The following is a 23,053-nucleotide window of genomic DNA, read 5'->3' on the forward strand; positions in this document are numbered from 1 at the left end:
GGAGACTAAGGTGATGGAGGAGAAGGAGTCCTATATGTAGCGAGAGTCCCTGTTTACTGCCAAAGGGGCCTTAATGGAGGGGAAGGATTGTAACTGGCAAGGAATGGCTAGAGAAACAGGCACACAGGCCAACTGATGAACCTGGGGAGGGTTTCTAACTGTAGATCCTGACCACCTTTGGGCAGAGCCCATCATTGTCAAGCTGTCTGGGCCCTACAGGCTCAGCTGTCTACAACCTGCCCTGTTTCCCCTCCGCCCTCCCCACACTGTACTTGGGAGGGGCAGTTTAAAAGACAGTGTGATTTCTTCCCCTTTCCTTCCCAGTCCACACCCTCCTCTACAAGGATTGCTCTGGCTGTTATCCTGTAACCACTTCAGAGGACTCTCAAAAAAAAAAAAAAAAAAAAACCCAAAACCCCAAACCGGTTGCCGCTGAGTCAATTCCAACTCGTAGTGACCCTATAGGACAGAGTAGAACTGCCCCATAGAGTTTCCAAGGAGCACCTGGTTAATTCGAACCACCAACCTTTTAGTTAGCAGCCGAAGCACTTACCCAGTACGCCAGCAAGGTTTCCCAGAGGACTCTAGTAGTTGGGAAATTGAAGAAAGAGGCCAAAAGAGCAGTAAGAGGGATGCAGGATGGAGCCCATGGAAGTGTTCTCAGGATTGGGGATGGGAAACAATGGCAAGTGACAGAGGCTGCTGGGCAGACTCCTCTCAGCCCTCTCCCGCGCAGCCTAACAGGTGTCTTGAGCATGGAACATGGAGCATGCAGAGAGTTCTTGGGGTGAGAATGCCCCAGCCTCCCTCGGTCTCCCTGTGCCTGCTCTGGGAAGTGCATCTGACAGCTAGCTCTTCATCACCAGCGCTGCAGTTCCTGCTCCTCCTTCTAGCTCCGCATCCCACAGAAGTGTAGTGAAGCATGTAACTGGCTTCCTTCCTTCCCACTCCTGTGAGTTTTCTTGCAGTCTGAAAAGCCTGCTGGGCCAGGGGCTGAGGGTCTGGGGCCAACCCCGTTTCTTTATTTATAAGGTGGCTAATTTAATCACGAACTTTTCTTGCCGATCTCCATGGCTACAGGACTGGCTTCTGGCCACTTTGTAGGAACAGATGGGTGTCAGGACCCCTTCTTTCTTTCCTTAGATGGGGAGGGGTCTGCAGCATCACCCCCTCAAGCAATGGGGCGCTTTCCTCCTCTTGTTCCTAAGTAGCAGCCCAGAAACACAGTTGAACTTGGATATACTCTTTAAAAGAAGATCTGATTGAGACCTGGGGTCCTGTGTGGGGAGGGGGGTCCTGGGAAAAAGACTTCTGGAATATCCCAAATATTATCTGCTGGTTGGTTTTTGGGTTGCGGATAACTGCTCCCAGAGGTAGAGTGAGCTGAAGAGATGGAGGCAGAAGTAAGGGAGGGGAGATCTCCTTGGAGCCTTCCTGGGACATTTTAGTTTCCCAGTCAAAGTCCTATGGGAAAGTGATTTATGATCGGCTTGCGGAGGCAGTGGCAGCAGGCACCCGGGCCTGGCCTTGCCTCTGAGAATGTTATGGAAGAGAGCAGCTGCAGCTTTGGGACAGGGGTAAGGGGCACTTACCGGAAAAGCGGGAGGGTGGCATCAAGTTGGACACTGCATCTGTTGGCGCTTGGGGCCCCTGTCCTGTCTGAGCTGCACCCGACCCCCTCACCACCCCTGTGCCTCACTCCCCGCTGCCTGCTGCTGCCGTTGTCGCTACTGCAGCCACTGCTGCCAAGATTGAGGTAAAGAAAAGAGCCAGAAAGCATTTTTTTTTTTTCCTCTCTCTCTCTTTTTAAACCAGGCGAGAATGAGTCTGCAGCAACCTTGTTGGTGCAAAATAAATAAATAAAGCAATGAGGGAGGGCTGCAGCAAGCGCCACTACGGGGTAGCAAGGGGTGGGGGCAGTGCGGAGGGAACCACTGGTGCTAGAGGAGGGGTCGGCAGTAGAGGCCTCTGGGAAGCCCCGAAGGGTCTCTTCTGGCATCCTGATCCCCTCCGGGGTCTCTCGGCCAAGTGCCTTCCAGGGGGATGTGCTCAGTCGGTTGGTCTCCAAGTTGCAGGGAGGTCCTGTGTGACCTCTCAATCTAATGTTCCCTGTGGGGTATCTTTCGTAGGGAGAGTCCCCAGTCCAGAACATTGCTGTGGAGCTTAGTCTGAGGATCCTTCAGTAGGGGTTCCTGAGGCTTTCTCTCAGCTCACCAGCCTCAGTGGGGGACTGCTTAGCCTGTGGAGAAGCTTGGTGGGGGCTAGAACCCTCCTGAGTTATAAAGTTGATGGATTGCTGAGCTGGAAACCAGGAATGAAACTAGAGAGCAGGCATGTAGGTCAGCTTATTTAAGACCCCCTCACCCCTACTGCTACCTTTTGCCTTTAAAATAATTTCATAAAGAATGGCACAAGCTGGGGTTGATGTTTCCTCAGCTAACTCCCTTTCCTGAAAAGCAAAATAAAATAACCACCCACCCCTCCCATATCACCTGCTGATTATCCCTCAGATGAGGGTTCACAGTTATTTATAAAGCCAAGAGAAGTTTGGGGATGAGAGAACGGGCTGGAGACACAGGTCTCTGCCCTCGCTCCTTCCCCACTCTGGAGTCAGTGGTGCCCAGTCAGAGGGTGGAGCTGTGTCTGCTTGTTTTCTCCATAGCGAGAGCATGGCTGGAAGGCAGGGCCAGAGAAGTCCTCCGAGGGTCTATCCTTGGCCTGCTGGGCAGTGTCCAGCCACCTCTCCTTCTCTTGGAGCTTCTTGTGGTTGGAGACAGCTGTGGCTGGGATAGAGTTTGAATCACTCCACGTCGAATATTGGTGGACTTGAGCAGGATGGAACACTCTGAGGTCCCTCAGGATTGGGAGGGACCTTCTCTGAGCTGTGACCCCAAGCATGAGAGGAAAGTGTCATATTAAATGTGTTCATAGAACTGTATAACTGCAGGTTGAGTCTGTATGTGTTTCACCTGTATGTGGACGTGTGTCTTGATCAGATTTGTGCTAACCCATTAAGTCTATTTTTAAAGTGCAGAGAGGAGGCTTGAGTTCTCTCTCCCCATGACTGTGATGCTTTTGGTCTTCATTGTACCCTATTCCCACCCCCATTAAACACTTCTCCCCAGCTTCTTACCCCCATCCCCCCTTTACCCTCCACATATCTAGTTTTCTTTTTTTTTAATGCCCTGGAAAAAGGGCAGGGTGCCCAACCACTTCCTTTCTGGGCGGGAGGAAGGAGGAAGGCAGAAAATCTAAAGATTCAAATTCATGTTATATACAGGTCCTTCTGGGCTCCAGCCGCCAGTCTCTGAGCTTGATCCATCTCCCCCAGCTTGAAGCCCACAGGGAGAGGCAATGAGGTATTTCAAAGACCTGCTCTTAGCTTCTGAGCCCAGAGTTGAGTTGTGTTCTTCCAGAGTGGCCTGGATTCCCTGTTGTCCTGATGATGCCCTGGTCCTCCTGGAAGTCCTTAAATCCCAATGCACCACAGCCTCCCAGAAGCTGGGGCTGAAGTGGGAGATGAGACAAAACAGAGCTGAGTCTGGAGACGGTGTACCACTATCCCCACCCCCTGGCTACTGTCCCACTGCCAGGCAAGTCTGTGGGCAGAAGACCAGTCTCAGCACTTGCTCATTCCCAGAGAACATGTGGGGACCATCCTCCAGATGATACAGGACAGGAAAAGACTGAGGTGGAAGGGGGTCCCTGGAGGTGGGCCAGCAGGCTCTAGGGCAGGTTACTCAGACAGCCCCTCAGGTGGCTCGATTTCAGTGCTGAATAGTTCCTTGTAGAGTGGGGGGAAAGCAGCTTGGACCACGATGGGGTGGAGATGCTGGAAGGTTTGCAACTTTTCCACATGCTGGCTACACAGGCTCCGAAGCTTCCCCTTGGGTGGCAGCTGGAGATGGTTAATGGGGAAGGGAGGTCAGTGTTTCAGCCTGAGTCACCACCTCTCTCCCCAGGGCCAGGCAGCCCTCTCCTTCCTGGGCTACGACCACCCTCCCTGCTTTTCCCCATGCACTTGGCACTTCTGGAACAACCAGATCCCACTGAAAGGGGCATGTACGTGCTCAGGAAACTGGAGGCAGCCAGGAGCTGATGTGGGACACGTGCATGTTTTCTGGTGATGTCCCGAAGTCATGTTCTTCTACTCCTAAAATGAGCCCTGTTAAACACTCTCTAACTCATACTTAATGCTCATCACGGTGACTTTCTGTGACTCTGTGTTACGTGCTGTCACATGCCTCTGCCTTTGTTTATGCTTCCCTCACCGGGAATCCCTTTCCAACTCTTCTTTGCCTGGCTAATTCTCACATACTTTCAAGTGTTACCTCCTCTGAGAATCTTCCCCTAACCGCCCCAGTCTGGACTAAAGGCCGTTCCTTTGGGTTTTTCTCTGTGTAGCACTTACCACATTGTAATAAAATGATCCAATTGTCTGCCTTCCCACCCTAATTTAAACTCCTTATGGAAGGTGTGTCTGTCTGTCTGTCTCTCTCCGTATCCTCTGTACCTATCATAGTGCTTAAACCGAAACCAAACATGTCACTGTCGAGTCGATTCTGACTAATAGTGACTCTACAGGATAGAACAGAACTGCCCCATAGGGTTTCCAAGGAGCGGCTGGCGGATTCGAACTATAGACCTTTTGGTTAGCAGCCGAGCTCTTAACCACTGCGCCCCCAGGGCCCCATCATAGTGCTTAGCACATGGCAAATGCTCAAAAACTGTTTGCTTGAACTAAACAGAATTTCCAAGCAGGTACCCAACATTGCACGCAGTAAGCTACCACTGCTGGTGCTGGCACTCAGCCAGAGGGGAAATGAAAGAGGAGCAGAGAGCCATGGGGAAACAGACGAAGGAAGACCTCACTGGAGAAAGGCTGAGAAAACCGTCTATTTCCTGCAGCTTCCTATAAACCCAGGTGAAGCTGAAAAATACCTCTCACCAGCATCCCCTAGCCCCAGCTTAGCTTCCTAGAAGAGGATCTGCTGGGAGCACAGGCAGGATGGGGATCCCTTGATATCTCTTAGATTCATCTTTTTATCCCTATTGAGTTTATCCAGGGTATTGCGACAGCTTCACTCATCCATTCAACAATTATTTGTTAAGAAACTACTCTGGGCTAGACATTGCAATGGGTTCTAGCGGTACACCAGCAAATAAAGTGAGATCTCGACTTTTATTAAGTTTACATTCTAGTGAGGAAGATAAAATAAAGACACAGTATGTCAGATCATAAGTCCTATAAAGAACAATAAAGCAGGGTGACGGGTAGAAGACTTTTTATGTTGGCAGTCAGGGGAAGCCTATCTTGATGGAGAAAGCCATGTGGAAATCTGAGGGAGGAATATTCCAGGCAGCTGGGACAAGAGGCAGAAAAGCCCTGAGATAGGACCTGCTCAATGTCTTCAAGCAAGAAGGGCAGTGTGTCTGGAACGGGTGATGGAGGGGGTAGTGGAAGGGGATCAGGTGAGAAAAAAAGTCAGGGGCCAACCTTCTGGCCGTGACACAGACTCTAGATGTCCTTCTATGAATGATAGGTAGCTATAGGAGAATTGAGAACAAGAGTGCCACATGGTGTGATTGTCCTTTTAAAAGGGTCTTCTTGGCTGCTGCAGGGCAGAGAAGGGTAGAGCAAGGGTCCAATCAGGAGGCCTCCCTAAGAGTCCAAGTGGGGACTGACAGTGGCTGGACTAGCACGGTAACAGATCTGGTAGGTGGAGCCAACCAGATTTGCTGTCTAACTGCTCCCTTGGTTACCAGTCTCTACTTTTAATCGAGCCTACCAGACTTGAAGTTCTTTAGGACGGAGCCTGTTGTTTAAGTCATCTTCACATCCTCGGCACCTAGTACTGTGCCTGGCACATAGCAAGTACCCAACGGAGATTGACTGAATGATTCCATAAGTGGTTCTTATGTACTGGCTCCAAATTAAGTTGCCTAAATAATAGCTCTGAATATATCATCCCTCTAGCCTTTGGTGCACCCTATTGCCTAGAAATAAAGACTTAACTCTTTAATATGGCATTGAAAGCCCTCTGTGATTTGCCACTGACCTAATTTTCATGCTTATCTTCTGCTACTCCTCTGCCCCCAACAATCTATCCCAGCTCTGGATCCTAAACTTCAGTCACAATGTACCTTAAGCTATTCTCTATCTCTGCACAATTCTACCTCCTTCCTTTCACTCATATTGTTCCCTAAACCTGGAAGGCCTGCCCCACCCCCATGAATGCCTGGTAAAATCTTTCGTAAACCCCAAAAACCAAACTCGTTGCCGTGGAGTCGATTCCAACTCACAGCGACCCTATAGGACAGGATAGAACTGCCCCACAGGGTTTCCAAGGCTATAATTTTCATGCAAGCAGACTGTCACATCTTTCTCCAGTGGAGGGGCTGGTGGGTTTGAATCACTGACCTTTGGGTTATCAGCCGAGCGCTTTAACCACGGTGCCACCAGGGCTCCTACATCTTTCATGACCTAAATACTACCTTCTCTAGGAAGCATTTACGATCCACTCCTTTTACCCCCAAATTATTTTTATCCCTGTTCTATGCTCTGATAATACTTCCTCAATATCTCTTATTACAGTAATAAATTGGGGACATAAGGATACGGTGGAAAAAGCACCAGGATTAAATCTTGCATTTATCACTTACGGAACTGTGTAAACTAGGACAAATCCCTTCAGTCTCCTTATGGGCTACAGGGAGATTTTAGCACCTGTCCTATTGGCTGGGTTGGCCATGAGCATGAGAGAGCATATCTGCAAAAGCACTTTGTTAATTGCATCATTATTGCATCACACAGCACATTCTGCCCTATATTAGCTATCGGTACATGAGTCTTTGCTTCCTACCAGATTATGAACTCTTGGTGGGGAGAGCACTGTATCTCTGTATCTTTCCACAGAGCGTTGCACAAGCAGGTGCTGGGTAAGTGTTGGTATATTAAATGGAATTGCTCCCAGGAGGTCCCTCCCAATTCCAGGCTCTCCACTTTCCATCTTTACTTGCATGGAAGTAACTGCTCATTCCCTTCATTCCCACTGCTGTCACGAGCTCTCTAACCTGGGACGACACTCAAGCGTTCCCTCCTCTGTACCCTGAGACCCTGGCCCTACAAGGCTGAATGTCACAGACCTGGCACTGGGCCTGGCCTCTTCTACCCCAGGGACTACTTTTACCTCTGCCAAGATGCCTTGGCGATGAGTCTTGCAGAGATGATGATGAAAGGCCAGCTCGAGATTGTACTGCAGCTGTTCTACTTTCCTTTTCTCCTGGAGCCCAGGCCGGTCTGAAGGAGGGGATGGGACATATCGGGACAAGAAAGAACATGGACATTAACTTCCACCAAAAAGGCGTATCTTTTGGGGCATCTGTGCTAGATAGAGGCCTTCTCAACAGAGGATTGTGTGCGTTTCTTGCATTTGATAATGGCAAGCCCTGGGACCTTTGGCTTGGCTAGCAGTTTACAAGGAAAAGTAGTGAGAGATGAAAGGGGTGAGAACTTGCAACCTCTCCATTCCAAGCTACTCTCTCCCTGGTACCCTGAGTGCACCTAGCCCTTTCAATGTTAGGCACTAGGATTCTGCCATAAATAATAATAATAATAAAGTTTTGAAGAGAGCACCCTTCCCCTCAAGGCTGACCCCAGACGGGAGGTGGCCTCAGTGAAGCTCCCTGCTTCCATTCCAGGCCAGCACCAGGGCTCTGCAGCTGTCTGTGGTTGGCTTCAACACACAAGCCGCCTTTTGCCCGAGCTCCGTAAAACAGCCAGAAGTCATCTTCTCTTCCAGTTTCACAACTCCTTTCTGCTGTTAAAGAGCTCTTTTAAGCTTTTATTTCCAGTTTCGGGGGGCACATTTCTGTCTCTGCCCATTGGCAGAGCTGGAAGATTGATAATCTTGGCCTTCAAACTCAGGTTAGCAGCTCCATTCTCTTCCCCAGGTGTTCCTTGAATACTTTGCATTCAGCTGGCTCAGCCCAGCCCACCCCATCCCATTCCAGTGGAAGGGATATCCAGAGTACTGCCATTTTAGGGGGACAAGCATTTTTGTCCAGCTGCTGTCAAGTCCATTCCGACACATGGCAACCTCATGTGTGTCAGAGTAGAACTGTGGTCCATAGGGTTTTCAGTGGCTGATTTTTCAGAAGTAGATCTCCAGCCCTTTCTTCTGAGGTGCCTCTAGGTGGACTCGAACCTCCAACCTTTTGGTTAACAGCTGCATGTGTTAACTGTTTGCCAGGGACAGTCACTCAGGGACTCCATTACGTTAAAATTAGTTCACTTTGGTGGCACATTGCAATCACCTGGGGAGCTTTCCAAAATCCTGATGCTCAGGCTGTACCCCAGATCAAAGACATCAGAATCTCTGTGAGTGGTCCCAGCGTCAATATTTCTGAACGTTCCCCAGGTGCTTCCAATGTGTGGCCACAATGGCGTCGCTGCCTGGTTTCTCTCAGGGAGCTGGCTCATTTCCTCACAACCTCACTCTCCTCACTTCCACACCCCGGTCTTGAGCTGCTCTTTCCATCTCAGATGCTTCTCTGAATCTTCATTGTTACCCCTCTTACTAGACAGCAACATTGGGTGGTGCTCATGCTGCTATTTAAAGCAAGTCCCCAGATTTAACCACTTCCTAAGGGCCAGGCTCTCCAATATGCGCCGCGCCCCACCACCACCTGAATGCCCTTGACCTGAGCCCAGCAACACTCACTGGCATTGATGAGAACGAGGGCTGTGTAGAGGGCAATCTCGTCCTCAGAAAAGCGCAAGGCACTTAGGGAGTGGGAGAAGTCAAAGATGGCGCTGATGAGCTCGCTGCAGCCTGAGGGGGCGGAAATGAGAAGCGTGAGTGAGGTGGGTGACACCAGGGGGGCCCAGGGACACCCACCATCTGGCTGTCTGGAGCAGAGGGGGCAATCTGCTCTGAAGAGGGCGCCCTGGGTCACGAAGCTTTGGATGGGGTTGGCGTTAGACTCCTGTCTCTCATTCCCCCCTGCCCCTCACCCAAGGCTCGGAACAGCTCCACGCCACCGTATTTGCCTTCAAAAAAGACTGTGTGGTTGTCAGCGTTGTAGGCCCGGCACATCCTGACCAACACCACTTCCATTGCTCCTAGGAGTGGGGAGAAAAGATGCAGGCACAGTGTCAGCAAAGCCAGAGGGAGCCTTTTCTGCACTCCTCGGGGTGTTGGCTTCCATAGGCCCCGTCCCTCGGCCCATCCCCCCTCCCCCCCATTTCAAGCTGGGCCCTGCCCGCCCACCCCGGGCCTCCCTGCCCACTCCTGGACCTTTTTGCCCACCCCAGGCCTGCCCACCCCCCGGGCACCTGCTTTGAGCAACACGATCTGGTCATTCTGGCAGAGCTCCATAAAGCCGGCGAGTCTCTTAGCGAACTCCACCACGTACTGGATGGCCTCAGTGAGGCGGTGGGCGCAGCGCTCCCACATCTCCCACATGGACTGCAGAGGAGGAGGAGGTTCCCACTGTAGCCCTCTATGGCCCCAGTGTCTCCCAAGCCCTTGGGAGCCCCAACTAACAAATTGCAGAGGGTAGGTTCTGAACTCCTCCATTGCTCACACTGGTGCTTTCAGCCTATTAGCACAAATGCACACCCAGGGATCAATTCCTGACAGTCAGCCACATTTGCTGGGCACCCACCAGCTGGGGCACCAAGTTAGCTGTTGTGGGGGAATTAAAAAAGCCTATGAGATACAGCTTTGCCCTCTAAGAGCTTGCATTCTTGAGGTGAAACGAATAGACCCAAAGGTCTTTAACAGCCTAGGGAGGCAAATGTTAAGTGCCAATGAGTGCTTTTAGAGCAGGCAGTATGGTCAGAGTGCCAGAGGAGACAGCCTACAATTTGGAGCCACCTCTTTGTGAACTTGAGTAAGTCTGTTACCATACCCCCTCCCAGATTCGTTTCCCAGTCCATTAAAAATAGGAATAAATACCAACCTCATAGGTTGGTTGTTGTAAGGATCCGGGATAATTTATGTAAAGCATTTAGCACAGTGCCTGGCAGAGAAGGGGTGTTTAACAAACGGTAGTCAGGATTGTGATTATTGTTATTATTGACAGAGGAGGAAGGTTGGGTAAAATTTTAATAGGCAGGGGCTAAGGAAAAATCCATCATGCAACACACACACACACACACATGCACGCACGCATGCAAGCATACTTAAAAACGAGTTGGGGGGTACACCTGCTGGCAGATCTGTCTATCTGTGACCCTGGCCCTCCCCAGCCCACTTCTGTGTGCATGTATCCATCTCTGGACTCTCCCAGTGGTGGTGGGATGTCCTCCTTTCCTGGTATGGCCCCGTGGCCTCACCTTCCTCTGGTAGCCAGTCACCTCCTCCCGTGAGAAGATGTTGGGGCGCTGCCGTAGCAGGTCCTCCAGCCGCAGCTGACATGTCTCTCGGTACGACTTACAAACGTTCTGCACCAGGTGCTCTGGGGCCAGAGGAGGAAGGCACCAGCATGATTTCAGCCAGCTCCCACCCCTACCCTACAAGGGACTCCTCTGCCTGGGCTACTCCTGCTCTGCCTCTTCCCTCGGCTCTTGTTCACGACCCCTCAACTTCCTTGGGCTCACGTGTACACAGGATGCTGGCTGCAGCCCCTCTCTTGGGACCTCCCTCACCTTTACCACCCTCTCCAGCTTCCCATCTGCTCACCAATCTCCGTCATGGAGGCATAAGGCGTCTCTGGGGTGCTGCGGAAACTGGGGCTACTGTAGTTTGGACCCCGTCTTGGTTCTCCCAGCCCAGGATGCCTGGGTTCCTCAAAATGAAGTCCACATCTGTTGGGGGTCAGCTGGCTGCCTGTGCTATAGAAGCTCTCTCTGCCCTCAGCCTTGCCCCGCTCAGGGCTATAGTCAAGGTGGTAGGAGGCCCCATTGAGCCCTGCCTTGGCCAAGTTACTGCAATATGAGGGCCCAGAGCCTGGGGCTCTTAGGAGGCCAGGGGGACAGGCAGAGGCCTCAGGCAGGTCAGGTGAGGAGCCCAGGGGCAGCTGGCCATCCGGAAGCCCCAAAGTGTAGGTGAGGGTGTCTGCTCCTTGGCCCCGCGCAGGAGGGGTCTTGGCCACTTGTTCCCGTTGCTGCTGCTGCTGCCTCTGCAGTTGTTTCTGCACTTCTGCGTGCAGGCTGTCCCTCTGCTTCTTGGACATGCGGCCGAACTTGACGGCTGAAATGGGTTCAGGGCTCAGGTTTTTGAGGCGGGAGAACATAGGGTAGGTCAGGGTCGGCCAGCATGTTGGTCATTACAGAGGGATTACCTTGCTGCTCACTGAATAGACGACCCCAAGCAGAGCTTCTCCAGCCCAGAACCTCCCTTCAGGGAGCTGGTGTTCATGACCTCGCCTGCCTCTCTCTCATTTCCTTTGAGGGTCTGTTCAGATCCCTGGCAATTCCATCTCCTGAGCAAACTCTTCTAGCTCTAAACCAGGTTCTAATAGTGGTCGAATTCAAGGAATAACCGGGCTGGGGATTCTGGCCTCTGGCTGTTGGGGCTGGGGGTGGTCAAGTCCAGGGCCTCAAGCTGTATTGGGGTCACCTCAGTTGTCTAGGAGGGTCGGCGGAAGAGGAGAGCTGAGAACACAGGTCTCCCTGTGGTCAGGCCTGCAGGCTCCCTGGTGACCTAGATACTCACCACAGCCCAACCCAGGCTCCGCGGCTTGCTTCTGAACATCCTCTTCTGCTCTCTCTTTCCTGCCTTTTTACTCCCCCCACCACCCCTCCCAGGTGTGGGGGCACAGCCCCTCTCCCCGCCTGCCCCTTTGCACCCCTGCGTGTTTCCTTTCGCTTTGTTATTTTGGGCACTGAAAAGTGCTGACAGGCTCCTTCTGGCTCCTCATCACCTCATGCCTCCCCCGGCCTTGCCCTGGGCTCCTTCTGTGGTGGGGTGGAGAGGAAGGGGGCTGGTGAGGTGGTAGTGGGTGAGGAAGGTGGATTAAGACACCAGGAACACTGGCCCTCCCCCACCCCCACACCTTCTGGGTTGTTCTCTGGCTGACTCTGGCTCCATTCTTTGCCATAGTCCTGTGTACTCGGAAGAGAATGAGGGCCTGGGAAGGGAGATGGAGCTAGAACAATGGGGTAGGAGGGAAAGATTTGGAAACTGGATGGGATCTGGGCCAGAGAGGAGGCAGGGTGAGGAGAACTCATCCCCAGACAAAAGAGGCTGAAGATGTCTAGGGCCTTGGTAAAACAAGAGGGGTTATATTGTTGTTAATTGCCACTGAGTCAATTCCAGGTCATGGCAACCTCATGTGTGCAAAGTAGAACTGCTCCACAGGATTTTCAAGGCAGTGACCTTTTGGAAGCAGATTGCCAGGCTTGTCTTCCAAGGCATTTCGGGTGAGTTTGAACTGCCAAACTTCCAGCTAGTAGTAGAATGCTTAACCATTTGTACCACCCAGGGACTCCTGTGTTGTTCTAACAGAGCCCAATGTTGGGGACTCCAAAGAACGCCTGTGGAGTGATCTGCCCACAGTGGACAATGGATGAGAAGCGGGGAGAGTGGAGAGCAGACCTCGGGGGGGGCGTTGTTGCTGGCTAAGCCCTGTCTAGCACAGCAGGCCAGTTTGCTTCTCTGGAGACCCCAGGGAAAACCCCAGCGGCTGTCCGCTTGGCCTCACCATCTCGGGACATGCCCAGTGCCAGGCATTTCTGCAGGCGGCAGTGCTGGCATCGGTTTCGGCTAGTGCGGTCAATGGGGCAGTTCTGCTGACGGGTGCAGGAGTAGGCCACGTTGCACTGCTGGCTCCGACGGAAGAAACCCTGGGTAAGGCAGATGGAAACCTAGGTTGCCTATCCTGGCCAGGCCCACTCAGTCCTGGGGGCCTCCATCCCGCAAGATCCTACTACCTGTCAGCTGTCTCTCCTCCATTTTAATTTGTCCTTCTGCAATTACTTCCACAGTATAAGATAAGGCCCTCCTGAGCACTGGGCCCTCCAGGTAAGGCACCACGCCAGGCAGACCGTAGCTGCCTCAGAAGACCATCCCTCGAGTCAGAATGAAGGCCTCTGTGTCCCTTCTCCACATCCCATCTCTGCAGAGACTGTGTGTACCTGTGTGCTTGTGCACACCTACATAAAGGTGCACGCCCACCTGCAACTCACCTTGCACCCCTCACAGGTGATTACCCCGTAGTGGATCCCAGATGACTTGTCCCCACAGATCTTGCAAGGGATCACTTCAATTTGTGCTGGAAAAGAGAAAGAGAAGGAGGTCAGCCAGGATGCTCTTCTTCATCCTCCCACTATGGACCTGGGCTGCAAGATATGGGCACGTGGAGCTTCCCTCACTTCTCCAACCAGCTTAGCTGGCCATTTCCCCATTGCAATAAGGAAGGGGAAGTGAAGTACTGAATGCTGCTCAGCAAAGAGTCTGTGGAGGCTGTTTTTTTCTTTTTTGGGGGGGAGGGGTAGTGGTGGAGGGTGTTAAGGGGGGTAGCTGGGAGAATCAGCTCAATGGGGGCAAAGAAAGCAGCTGCAGAAAGGCCACGTGCTCAGCCCTTCAAGTTGAAAAGCCCCAGTTGCCTCCCTCCACCTTGGGACATAGGAGTCCCCACTGCCTCACAACACCTGCTTCCCGCCCAAGGGGCTTCCTTTCTGCTCCCCCTCAGGACCTGGCTCCCATAGGCAGAGGGTGGGGCATGGCAGGAAGATGTGGTACCAGGCAGGGGCCACTGGGGCCAGGCAGGGATGCCCGCCATCCTCCGCTAGGCAGTGAAGAGGAGGGAGGGGCTTCACAGAGACCAGAGGGCCAAGGGGGAGGGTGCGCCAAGTGGGGCCCAGCGAGGGTATGAAGAACACAGAGATGGAGCCCAGGAGAGTGGGGCTCAACAACCCAGCCCCTGCTGGATGCCTGGGCACCAAGAGGGAGGGCCAGTAGGGCTCCTAGGCCCTTGACCGAGGGGTGGAGAGAGGGTGGTTCGGCTCAGAGTGCATTGCGAATAACGGTGTGCCCTATGCTTACATGTGCACAAAGGTGTCTGCATCGCACTGTGCGCGCACAGATCGCAAATGTGAAAACTAGCTGGGACTAGAGGCTGCCCCATCCCACCTTTCCTTTATTTTATAGGTGAAGAAACAGGCCGGATGAGGTAAGGCGGTTGGCCCATGTTCATACGTCACGTTTGCTCCAGAGCTGGGACTCCGTTCCAGTTCTCCTGAACTTTCCATCAGACTGCTCCAGCTCATGACTTTTGGGGTATACAACACCTTGCACTGGTGCTGTACATTCTAGTCCTGGTTCCTCAGATGCATGCTGTGTTATCAGAACGAGTTTTCTCCCCAGCATATCTATGGACATATTTGAAGGTGTGTTTGTTTTTCGTGTGTGTGCGTGTGTGTGCGCGTATGAAAGGGACGGGTGATTTGTGAGCCAGTGGGGTGTGTGCTTGAGCCAGTGTGTACACATGCACATTTGAGGGTATGTCAGTGTTTGCTCACTGCTCACGAGGACCCCAGGTTCTCTCTCCCACCGAGCCCGTTGTGTCCTGTGCCTGCTCCCCGTCACTTCACTGTGGATTGTTGCTGGCCCCAGGTTCATCTCCCTAACTTTGCCCTGCCCCTGCCAGTGCCCACTACTCTCTGTTGAGTTTCAGGGACCACAGGAAGCCTTCCCCTAACCCATCTTTGAAGGGGAGCTGGGCAGAGCTTGGAGTCCCTGGCGACTGCAGCTGCTTTCAGCACTTTCAAGGCAGATGGGTCTCCTTTCTGCCATCGCTGACCGGCCAGATCCCCTCCGAGGTAGGAGGACACTTAGGGCGGAAGCCCCCTCTCGTCTCTGACGTGTCTGCCACCTGAGGGTCAGAGGGCAAGTCCACATTCCTGGGAGTGCACCTCTAGCCCCAGGCTTGGACCCTGGTCACATGTAGGCCTGCTGATGTGAGCCAGGGAGGACAACCATTATTTGTCCACTACTTCCCCAAATATTGTTTCTGTCATCCTTAAACCGTCCCCTCAGGCCAGCCTGGAGCTGAGTCAGAGTCAGAAGCTGCCTCCACATGGGGGACATGGCTCACTGGTGTCTGAAATTCTACCATTAAAACTCAATTCCTCCCCCCACCCCCACTCCCACTTGCCCACCCAGCACCCCCCAGTGAGTCATGGTTACCTAGGACCAGGGGACAGGTGAGCTTTTCCTAAGTTAAGTAACAGATTCTTTCCAGTAAATCAAGAGCAGATTTCAATGCATGGAAGGGAAGGGGGAACAGAGGGAACTGGACACCTGGAAGAGGGGTGGAAATTAGGGGCACTGCCCTGCAAATCACTGAAATTCTCTAGACCTCAGTTCTCTCCTCAGTAACTGGGATAAAGTCCAAAATGATTAAGTAGTATCTGTGGACAGCACTGTGTGAGTGGAAGGTGGTAGTTATTACTGACGGGAGGTGAAGGCAAAGAAACTAAGTGGGCAGAAGGGACTGACGAAACCACTGAGCCCCATAGATTCTGCTCTTGCCTCTCCCCAACACCTTCCTCCTGGAACACTGTGGTAGCTCTTGCCTCAATGGCCCTAAGCCCACAGAGGAGAGAAACCAGCATGGGTCACCCGAAAAAAGTAAACGGGAGGGAGATTAGGCCAAGCCACAGTGGGAACCTGGGCTCCAGCCCAGCAGTCAACCACAGGCCTCCCTGCCTCTTCCCTTCTCCAGGAGCCACATCCGTGTGCGTGTGTATGCTTGACCACATGGGTGACCCCGGACACATCTCCCTGCCCTTTGCCTGAGCCGCTGCTTGTTCTGGCCCTAGGAACCTCACAGCAGTGTCACCAAAACACTGCCCATCTCATTAGGAAGACGTGGCCAGCCAAGAGTGCCCTTCACAAATACCCGTGTTTGGGGGATGCCAGAGCCCAGGACCTCAGGCATACCCCTGTCCTCCTCAGCCCTGGTCCAAGACAGAGGTACACAATGAGACAGGCACGCAGAGTCAGAAACTCTGAGATGGGCCTCAGGGCCATCTGAGCCAGAGACACCAAGAAGTTAGGGATGGGGAGAAAACAGAGGCACAGACCCAGAGGTGGGGACACAGCCGCAGAAGCAAAAACCCCCACTTGTGTCCTGGCCTGATGCCCAACCCTGCCCTCCCCCAGTCCCATCAGGCCCTTCTTATCCTACTCCTCCCCCCCTTTCCCCTGCCACCTGTACCCCCTTCAATGCCATCTACCCACAACCTCAAAGAGAAAGTACCGGTGCGCGAATGTGTGTGCGTGTGTGACTTGTGGAGGAGGGGAGGGAAAGAACGGGAAGGGGACTGAGAGGGGTGGTGGTGGGGTGGGCAGGAGTCAAAAAACACCTCCAATAATTCACCTTCAAAACCTCGCCCTGTGAGCCACGTCCCTGCAGCGGATGGTGGGAACCCAGATTGGGGAGGGGGAGCTGAGTAATCCTGCGATTACTCAAACTGTTGCCCGGGAGCCTGGCCTGCCAGGAACTTACGGTCTAAGGCCCTGCCCATGCCAGGAACTAGAGCCAGCCAAAGGTCAGGAACCCCTAGGCCAGCCCCTGCATGACTGACTCCCACAGTAGCCCCAACTCTCCCCGCAACCTCACCCGCTTCCTTGGGAAGTTCTCTTGCCTCACCTGCAGCTCTCTAGCTGTGGCCCTCTGCTGAGGCGCTTAGAATACCTTCCCCATCAAACGAAAACCCTCCAACTCCACACGCTTCCAAAAGGAGACAATGCCTGCGTGCATGCTGCCGCTAGCTCCTAAAATCATCCAGTGACTAGATGACGCCAGCCTGTGTTGTCTCCAACAAGATTGCCTGGAGGTCTTATTAAAATGGAAATCCTGATTCTGGAGGTCTAAGTTGGGGCTTGAGCTTCTGGGTTTTAACAAGCTCCCAGTTGGTGACAGCACCGCTGGTCCTCAGTCTACGCTTTGAGTAGCAAGAATTTGGTTCCTTCGGTTGTATGAACCATTTGCACTCCACTTTTTTTTTTTTTTTACTAGCATAAGGGAAACAAACCCTGGTAGCATAGTGGTTAAGAGTTCAGCTGCTAACCAAAAGGTTGGCAGTTTGAATCCGCCAGCCGCTCCCTGAAAACTCTATGAGGCAGTTCTACTCTGTCCTATCGGGTCACTGTGAGACGGAATCGAATGGATGGCAACAGGTTTACTAACGTAGGGGTTGGTGGTTCAAACCCACCCAGCAGTGCCATGGAAGAAAGGCTTGATGACCTGCTTCACTAAAGATTACAACCAAGAAAACCTGAAGGAGCAGTTCTGCTCTGTAACACATGGGGTCACCATGAGTTGGAATTAACTGGATACGGTTTTTGGGTTTTTTTGGCTCCTCCCTGGGGGTAGGGGTGTGGTTGGTGGTCCCTCCTCTGAACCCATTCTTGTATCTTCGTCTCCATCCAGCCTTACCTCTAAAGCTTCATTCTGATACAGAACTAGGAAAAGAGAATGCATCTCTTCTGAACTGCTTTACTTTGCTCAGAGATTGGAAGATCCCCAGGGAGCATCCTATCAGAACCTCCTATGTGGAGAAATACGGTAGAGACAAGTCCCTCCTCTTCTACATCCAACCTGCACTAACCTCATCTTGCTCACAGCTGCGAGATTCATTGATAGTGCTTTCTGAATGCATCCAGAAGCCTGGCCCCTTGCCACCTTAGGAAGCCATCCCCTGGGTCCTGTCCAGGTGCCCTATGCCACAGAGAGGAAGTGGTAGGAGCAGAGAAGAGGCTGCAAACCAGAGGGATTGCTCCCCGCAAACCCCAGAGCCACCCAGCCCTGGTGAGAAATGGATTCAGACAGAGAAGCCCTGCGGTCCTCATCTCCTGGTGCCTTCTCAGTCCAGAGCTGGACCCTTCCCCCTTTCCTCTCTCTTCCTTTTCTCCAGTGGATACTGATTAAGGAGGAACAATCATAAGGATAGACATAGGTATTGACTGAGTTCTCACCCTGTGCCAGGTACTTCCCATACATTTCATTTAATGACGCCAACAACCCCATGAAGGGGGTACTACTGGTATTGTCCCATTTTACAGATGAGGAAACCGATGCCCAGAGAGAATAAGCGGCCTGACTAAGGTTACATTGCCTGAGTGGCAGATCTCGCGTTTGAATCCAGGTCTCTGTAACTCTGAGCTAGCACCCTCAGCCACTAGGCTCTATACCTTACAGGGATAAGATGCCCCAGTGCAACAGGGAGGATGGGGTGAGGAGAAGGGCTATGGTCTGCAGGAGAGAGTGTGAGAAGTGAGGGAGGTGGGCTAGAAATGGATTCAGGGAGGAAACCCATGGCAACAAAGCCAGACGTGTGTCCTGTATAACGACCCAGTGAGCTCTCGTCCCTCTCTCTGCCCCAGCTCTTCCCCTGTGGCTCAGCCTCCTCCTGCCTTTACCCATTTCTGGGGGTGAACTTCCAAGGCCGCGGAAGAACCACTTCTCCGTCCCCACAGAGATTCTGAGTCCTCTGGAACACCACAGCTCCTTTAGGGCGTGGGCTGGCTTCCTACATCTCAGTAGGCCCCTCTTTGCAGAAACAAATGTGAACATGAGCTAGAAGGAGGAATGCATCCTTTTTCTTAGCTTAGGCCCCTTCTCTCTCCACTGAGACCACAGCTCCAGCCGGGGGGTCCCTGTGCACACCAGTCTGTCACCTGCCTCCCTCCTTTTTCAGCTCTCAGTTCCCCCAGCTTCTGCAAAGCTGGAAACTAAGGTGGTGGGTACCACCACAGAGGAGAGGGGAGGGGGGCTGGGCCACAGCCAGGAGAGAAGCGGTTCCCCTTGGTGAACCCCAACCGAGCCCAGCCCCTTCCCCTGGCCCAGAGCGAGGCTTTTCTGCTGATACACCCAGATCCCAGGGCTGAGAAAGTAGTGAAGCTAAAACTCAGGTGGGCGAGGGAGAGTCTGGGGTTTTGAAAAGCCACCAAAGACAGCCAGCTACCTGAAACCCCCTCCTGGTGCCCCCGCCACCCCCGCAGTCTGGGACTGGAGAAAGGAGGGGAAACAAAGAATCGAGTGAGAACAACCAGTGGATGGGGGAGGGGATGAATCACCAGAGGAAGCTCTGAGAAGCAGGAGCCCAGCACCACCACCAGCCCTTTCCCTGCCTTCAGGGCCCCTCTCCTCCTTCCCAAGGTTCCTCTGCTGAGCCAGGAGGCCAGTGGGCCTGGGAGAATCCTGGCTCTGACCCCCAGGCCCAGCCCTGTTACTCTCCCTCCACGGAAACAGACATCTCCATCCTCCCTGAGCCCCAGAGCTCCAGGGGAGGGGCTGCATTGCAGCAGCAGGAGGAGTGAAGGTTAGATCTCAGAAAGGACTAGCCACTGAAGATAGGAGCAAGACCCCAGAACTGCCTTCCTTGGAGAGCCCCGAGCATGGGAAAGCCTCTGCTCCCTGTTAGTCTGAGTCAGGGGAGCAGAGGCAGGGGAGGGGCTGGATAAAACCAGCACAAATCTTTTCATTGTGAGGGACAGGCTGGGACTCTCCAAACCCTCAGGCCTTGAGCTCACAGGGTTTGGGATTTCTGTGAGGAATGGGAAGAAAGGAAAAGGGGAAGGTGCAAGAGGGAGTCCGTTATAAAGCCCTCCGATGGCCTGGACTCTCAGGGCGAGATCTGTGGCAACCTGGCGACTTGGACATCTCTTTCTGGTCCTCTGCTCTTCATTATACCAACCAGACATGAGAAAGCTCGGGCAGGGCACAGCAGAGACAGGCATGTGACCCCATGCCCCATGCTGGACTGATGCCCATCCCTACTGGCTCCACAATGGCCGTGCCACTCAGGGTGAGATGCATGGGCCGCCCTCCCTCTGGCTGGCTAGGGTGCTCTTTAACTAAAAGACAAGACAGTTCCTCTACTTGACAGCAGCAGGTCACCATGTCACGGAGCCTGTACTGTCCTTGTCTGGACCCACACTTCCCCTTACTGCTCTCCTAAAAACAAAACAAAAAACCTAAACCCACTGCTGTCCAGTTGATTCCAACTCATGAGGACCCCACGTGGTATGAAGTAGAACTGCTCCTCAGGGTTTTCTTGGCTGTAATCTAAATGGAAGTTCTCCAGGCCTTTCTTCTGTGGTGCCACCGGGTGGGTTTGAACCACCAACCTTGAGGTTAGAAGTTGAGCACAAACCGTTTGTGCCACTCAGGCCTGTCAGTAACTCGGTGTCTCCGCCTTACTGCCAGTCTCCTTTTCTCTCCGTCTCTCTCTACGTCCCTGAGCTTTTCCTTCTCTGGGCTCCACCTCTGTCTCTGGGGTTCGGGCCTCAGAGTTTTGGGCTCTCCTGGTATTTCCTGGTTTATGTCTATGGGCATCACTCTCCACCATGTGTTTCATAAACCTTCCTGCCCTTTGAGTTCGGCCTCTGCATCTCTCTATATGTCTTGGTCTATTTCTGCTTCTTGGGTGTCTGGCCCTTGGTCTTTGGGTGTGTCACAGCCCCAGGTCCCAAGTGCTCTAACTCTCCAGCTGTGGTCAGAGGGAGTGGTGGTGGTCGGCACTCACTGGTGAGCGAGACAGATAACTTGGGGCTATGAGACCCCCAGATGTGCCCTGTGAGTAGGACCAGAGGCACTGAGCCCCAGCTTGGAGGAGACCCCCTCTTCTACCTACCAAGTGGGTGGAGCTGTGGGGGGTAGAATGTAGAGCTGCCCAAGCAGCTCCCTCAGCCAGCACCAGGTCTTGCCCTCCTGCCAGGCTCTGAAGCACACCCAACCATAGCTTCCCAGGGGTGATTCGCTCGTTTAGGCCACTTCTGAGAAGACCAGCCTGCCAGCCTCTGCTGCTAATGGGGAGAAGTGAGAAGGAAAACTGACGCTCTCAGAGGCTCTTGTTCCTGTTTGGAAGATCGGGTTCCTATGCCCACCCCTCCTTATCCAACTGCAGGAGCCTCAGTTCCCGTCACAGAAGAGGAGCTGTTCATCCTTTCCTTTCCTTGCCCCTCTGGGAGAGCCGAGTCTGCTCCACTACCCTTGGCAGACACCTAACTCAGGGGCCCGGGCTCTCTCCTTAGCCCTGGGCAATCAGAACCAGGAGTCTCTCCACAGTTGGTTTTGTAGTTTTTTTTTTTTTTTAATTCTGCTCCCTTGTTTTGCAGATGAGGAGACCAGGCCTCAGTGACTTGACTAAGGCCACAGTGCCAGTCAGAGACAAAATCGCACCAGAACTGGTCTTTAGCCTCTCAGTCCACGGGTCTTTCCAGGATTCAATATGGCCTGCCTTCTGTGGCTTGCGGGAAGACCCCCAGGTCAAGCCTCAGGCCACAGGGGTATGGGGCTTCCCTTTTCCTCCTTAACCCTGTGCTCCGAGAAGATCTCTGGTTTCCCTTACATGAACATGGGGGTGGGGAGAGGCAGGTGAGTGTCTGACTTGCCCACCCTTGCTCTGCTAGAAGGCACAAGGGCATCTGCCTACCAGCTGTTGGCTCAAGGCTCCAAGCCAGGAGGAGAATAAGGCCAAATGCTTTCTCTTCCCATCTTCACTGCCTTGATCCCCCATCAGCTGGGCGCGCGCACACACACGCACACACACACACACACACACACACAAACATACACTGCACCGTGGCTGGATCCCACAAGGTCCTCACATCCCTGGACTCGGCAGAAAACATGGTGGCTCTGAGGCCTCGAGGCTGGGGTCCTGAAGCCTCTGCCTGATGACCTGGGTTTACTCTCTCCATCCTGCTACTTGGGTGCACAGCAACTCCTCGGGCCTTCTTTATCACCCCATTCACAAGCAGGTTGGAGGGAAACACTGTCACAGGAGCCAGGAGACAGGCTGCCTGTTAGCTAGCAACCTCCATCAACTACCAGCTGTGACATCTTGGGCAAAGTACCCTGCCTCCCAGGGTCTCAGCCTCTTTTTGTAAAATAAGGGGCCAGGTGCCTCAGATACTCTTAGAAATCCTTTCTAGAACTCAAGACAGAGGAGCCCCTTAACACCCCTTTCACCATTGCTGCGGTAAGTGACCTACCTGGCCAGGAAACTCCTCAACTACTACACCCATCTCAACAGATCTTGACCTTGACCAGTACACACCCTGCCAGGGAGGATCACTGCGCTTTCCTCTCACTGTTCCCGCACTGTTCCCTTTCTAGTGGCCTCATGAATGGCAAGATGCAGGCTGCCCCTGTCCCAGGTGTCCCCATTCACTTACTTCTCATGACTGAGCCGGTTGCTTTGCCAGCCTTGGCTACCTGTCCTTCTCAGCTGCCCCGGGGGTGGTCCAGGGATTGGAACGCAGCCAGCTGTGAGGGTGGAGGGCCTGGGCCCTCTCAGCAGCACCTCAGCCCACAGCTCTTCACCCAGCTCTTCCCCAGAGATTCTGGGCAGGGGGGTTTAAGCTCCACACTGCACAGGTGGCCCAGGGACAGCCCCCCCCACTCCGCCCCCCAGGGGTGCAGCGGGTAGGATGACAGGCGCCCCAGTGGCCAATCTGGGCCTGGGGCAGGGTGGGGGGGCAGGGGGAGGGTGTGAGGGGCGGGGCAGCCAATCGCAGGGGGCGTTGGAAAATTCCAAAACCACATGTGACAGCCACACGCGGTAAGAGCTATTTCCACCCGCCAGGGTGGTTCTGGCTGGGGAGCCAGAATGGAGCAGACACGAACCTGGGGCCAGGTTCCTACTCCCCCTCCCCCTGAGGAGCCCCTGAGCCTGACCCTCTTTGCCAGATGACGACAGGGATGTTTCTAGAGGTAAGTGTCAGGAGACTGCCCTGCATGGTGGCACGTGCCACCTGAGACCCCTGTGGACTGCTAACAGCTATGCCCAGTGTGGTGCTGTCTGGGAGGCTTTCCCCCCACCCACCAGCTCATGTCCCCTCCCTATACACATGACGTGTGCCCTGGGCTAGGGATGAAATGATAATAATAGCAGTAGTCATAATCATCAGGCAAAAGCCCACTATCTGCAGGACGGGTTAGTCTATCAGAAATTTCCTCAGGGGCAAAATCGCTAAAATGGGAATGCAGATAATGATAATAATAACAGTCCTTACTGTGGGCCAGAAATGTTTCTAAGTCTTTTATGTGGATTCTCCTCACAAAATAACTTTATGAGGTAGGTACCATT

At 53.3% G+C, this 23,053-nt stretch overlaps 1 protein-coding gene across 1 annotated transcript; it reads right to left on the minus strand.

The window, feature by feature from the left end:
- Nucleotides 1–416: 416 nt before the first annotated feature.
- On the minus strand, nucleotides 417–22,390 carry RORC (RAR related orphan receptor C). The gene is made up of 10 exons (XM_010589428.3): nucleotides 22,140–22,390; nucleotides 13,136–13,221; nucleotides 12,652–12,793; nucleotides 10,689–11,198; nucleotides 10,343–10,464; nucleotides 9,338–9,470; nucleotides 9,017–9,124; nucleotides 8,724–8,834; nucleotides 7,191–7,300; nucleotides 417–3,898 (listed from the first exon to the last, which is right to left on the minus strand). The coding sequence occupies exons 1-10, from the start codon at nucleotides 22,144–22,146 to the stop codon at nucleotides 3,737–3,739; spliced, it is 1,491 nt and encodes a 496-aa protein (XP_010587730.1). The 5' UTR covers nucleotides 22,147–22,390; the 3' UTR covers nucleotides 417–3,736.
- Nucleotides 22,391–23,053: the final 663 nt, after the last annotated feature.

The sequence above is a fragment of the Loxodonta africana genome, chromosome 3 (genome assembly GCF_030014295.1).
Source record: "Loxodonta africana isolate mLoxAfr1 chromosome 3, mLoxAfr1.hap2, whole genome shotgun sequence".
Taxonomy (NCBI): Eukaryota; Metazoa; Chordata; class Mammalia; order Proboscidea; family Elephantidae; genus Loxodonta; species Loxodonta africana.

Coding starts and splice junctions, on each gene's coding strand:
- RORC (XM_010589428.3), bottom strand. Junction 10,465..10,688: donor TGCCTCCATGACGGAGATTG/GTGAGCAGATGG, acceptor CTCTGGCCCCAG/AGCACCTGGTGCAGAACGTT. Junction 8,835..9,016: donor GGAGCTGTTCCGAGCCTTGG/GTGAGGGGCAGG, acceptor CCGCCCCCTCAG/GCTGCAGCGAGCTCATCAGC.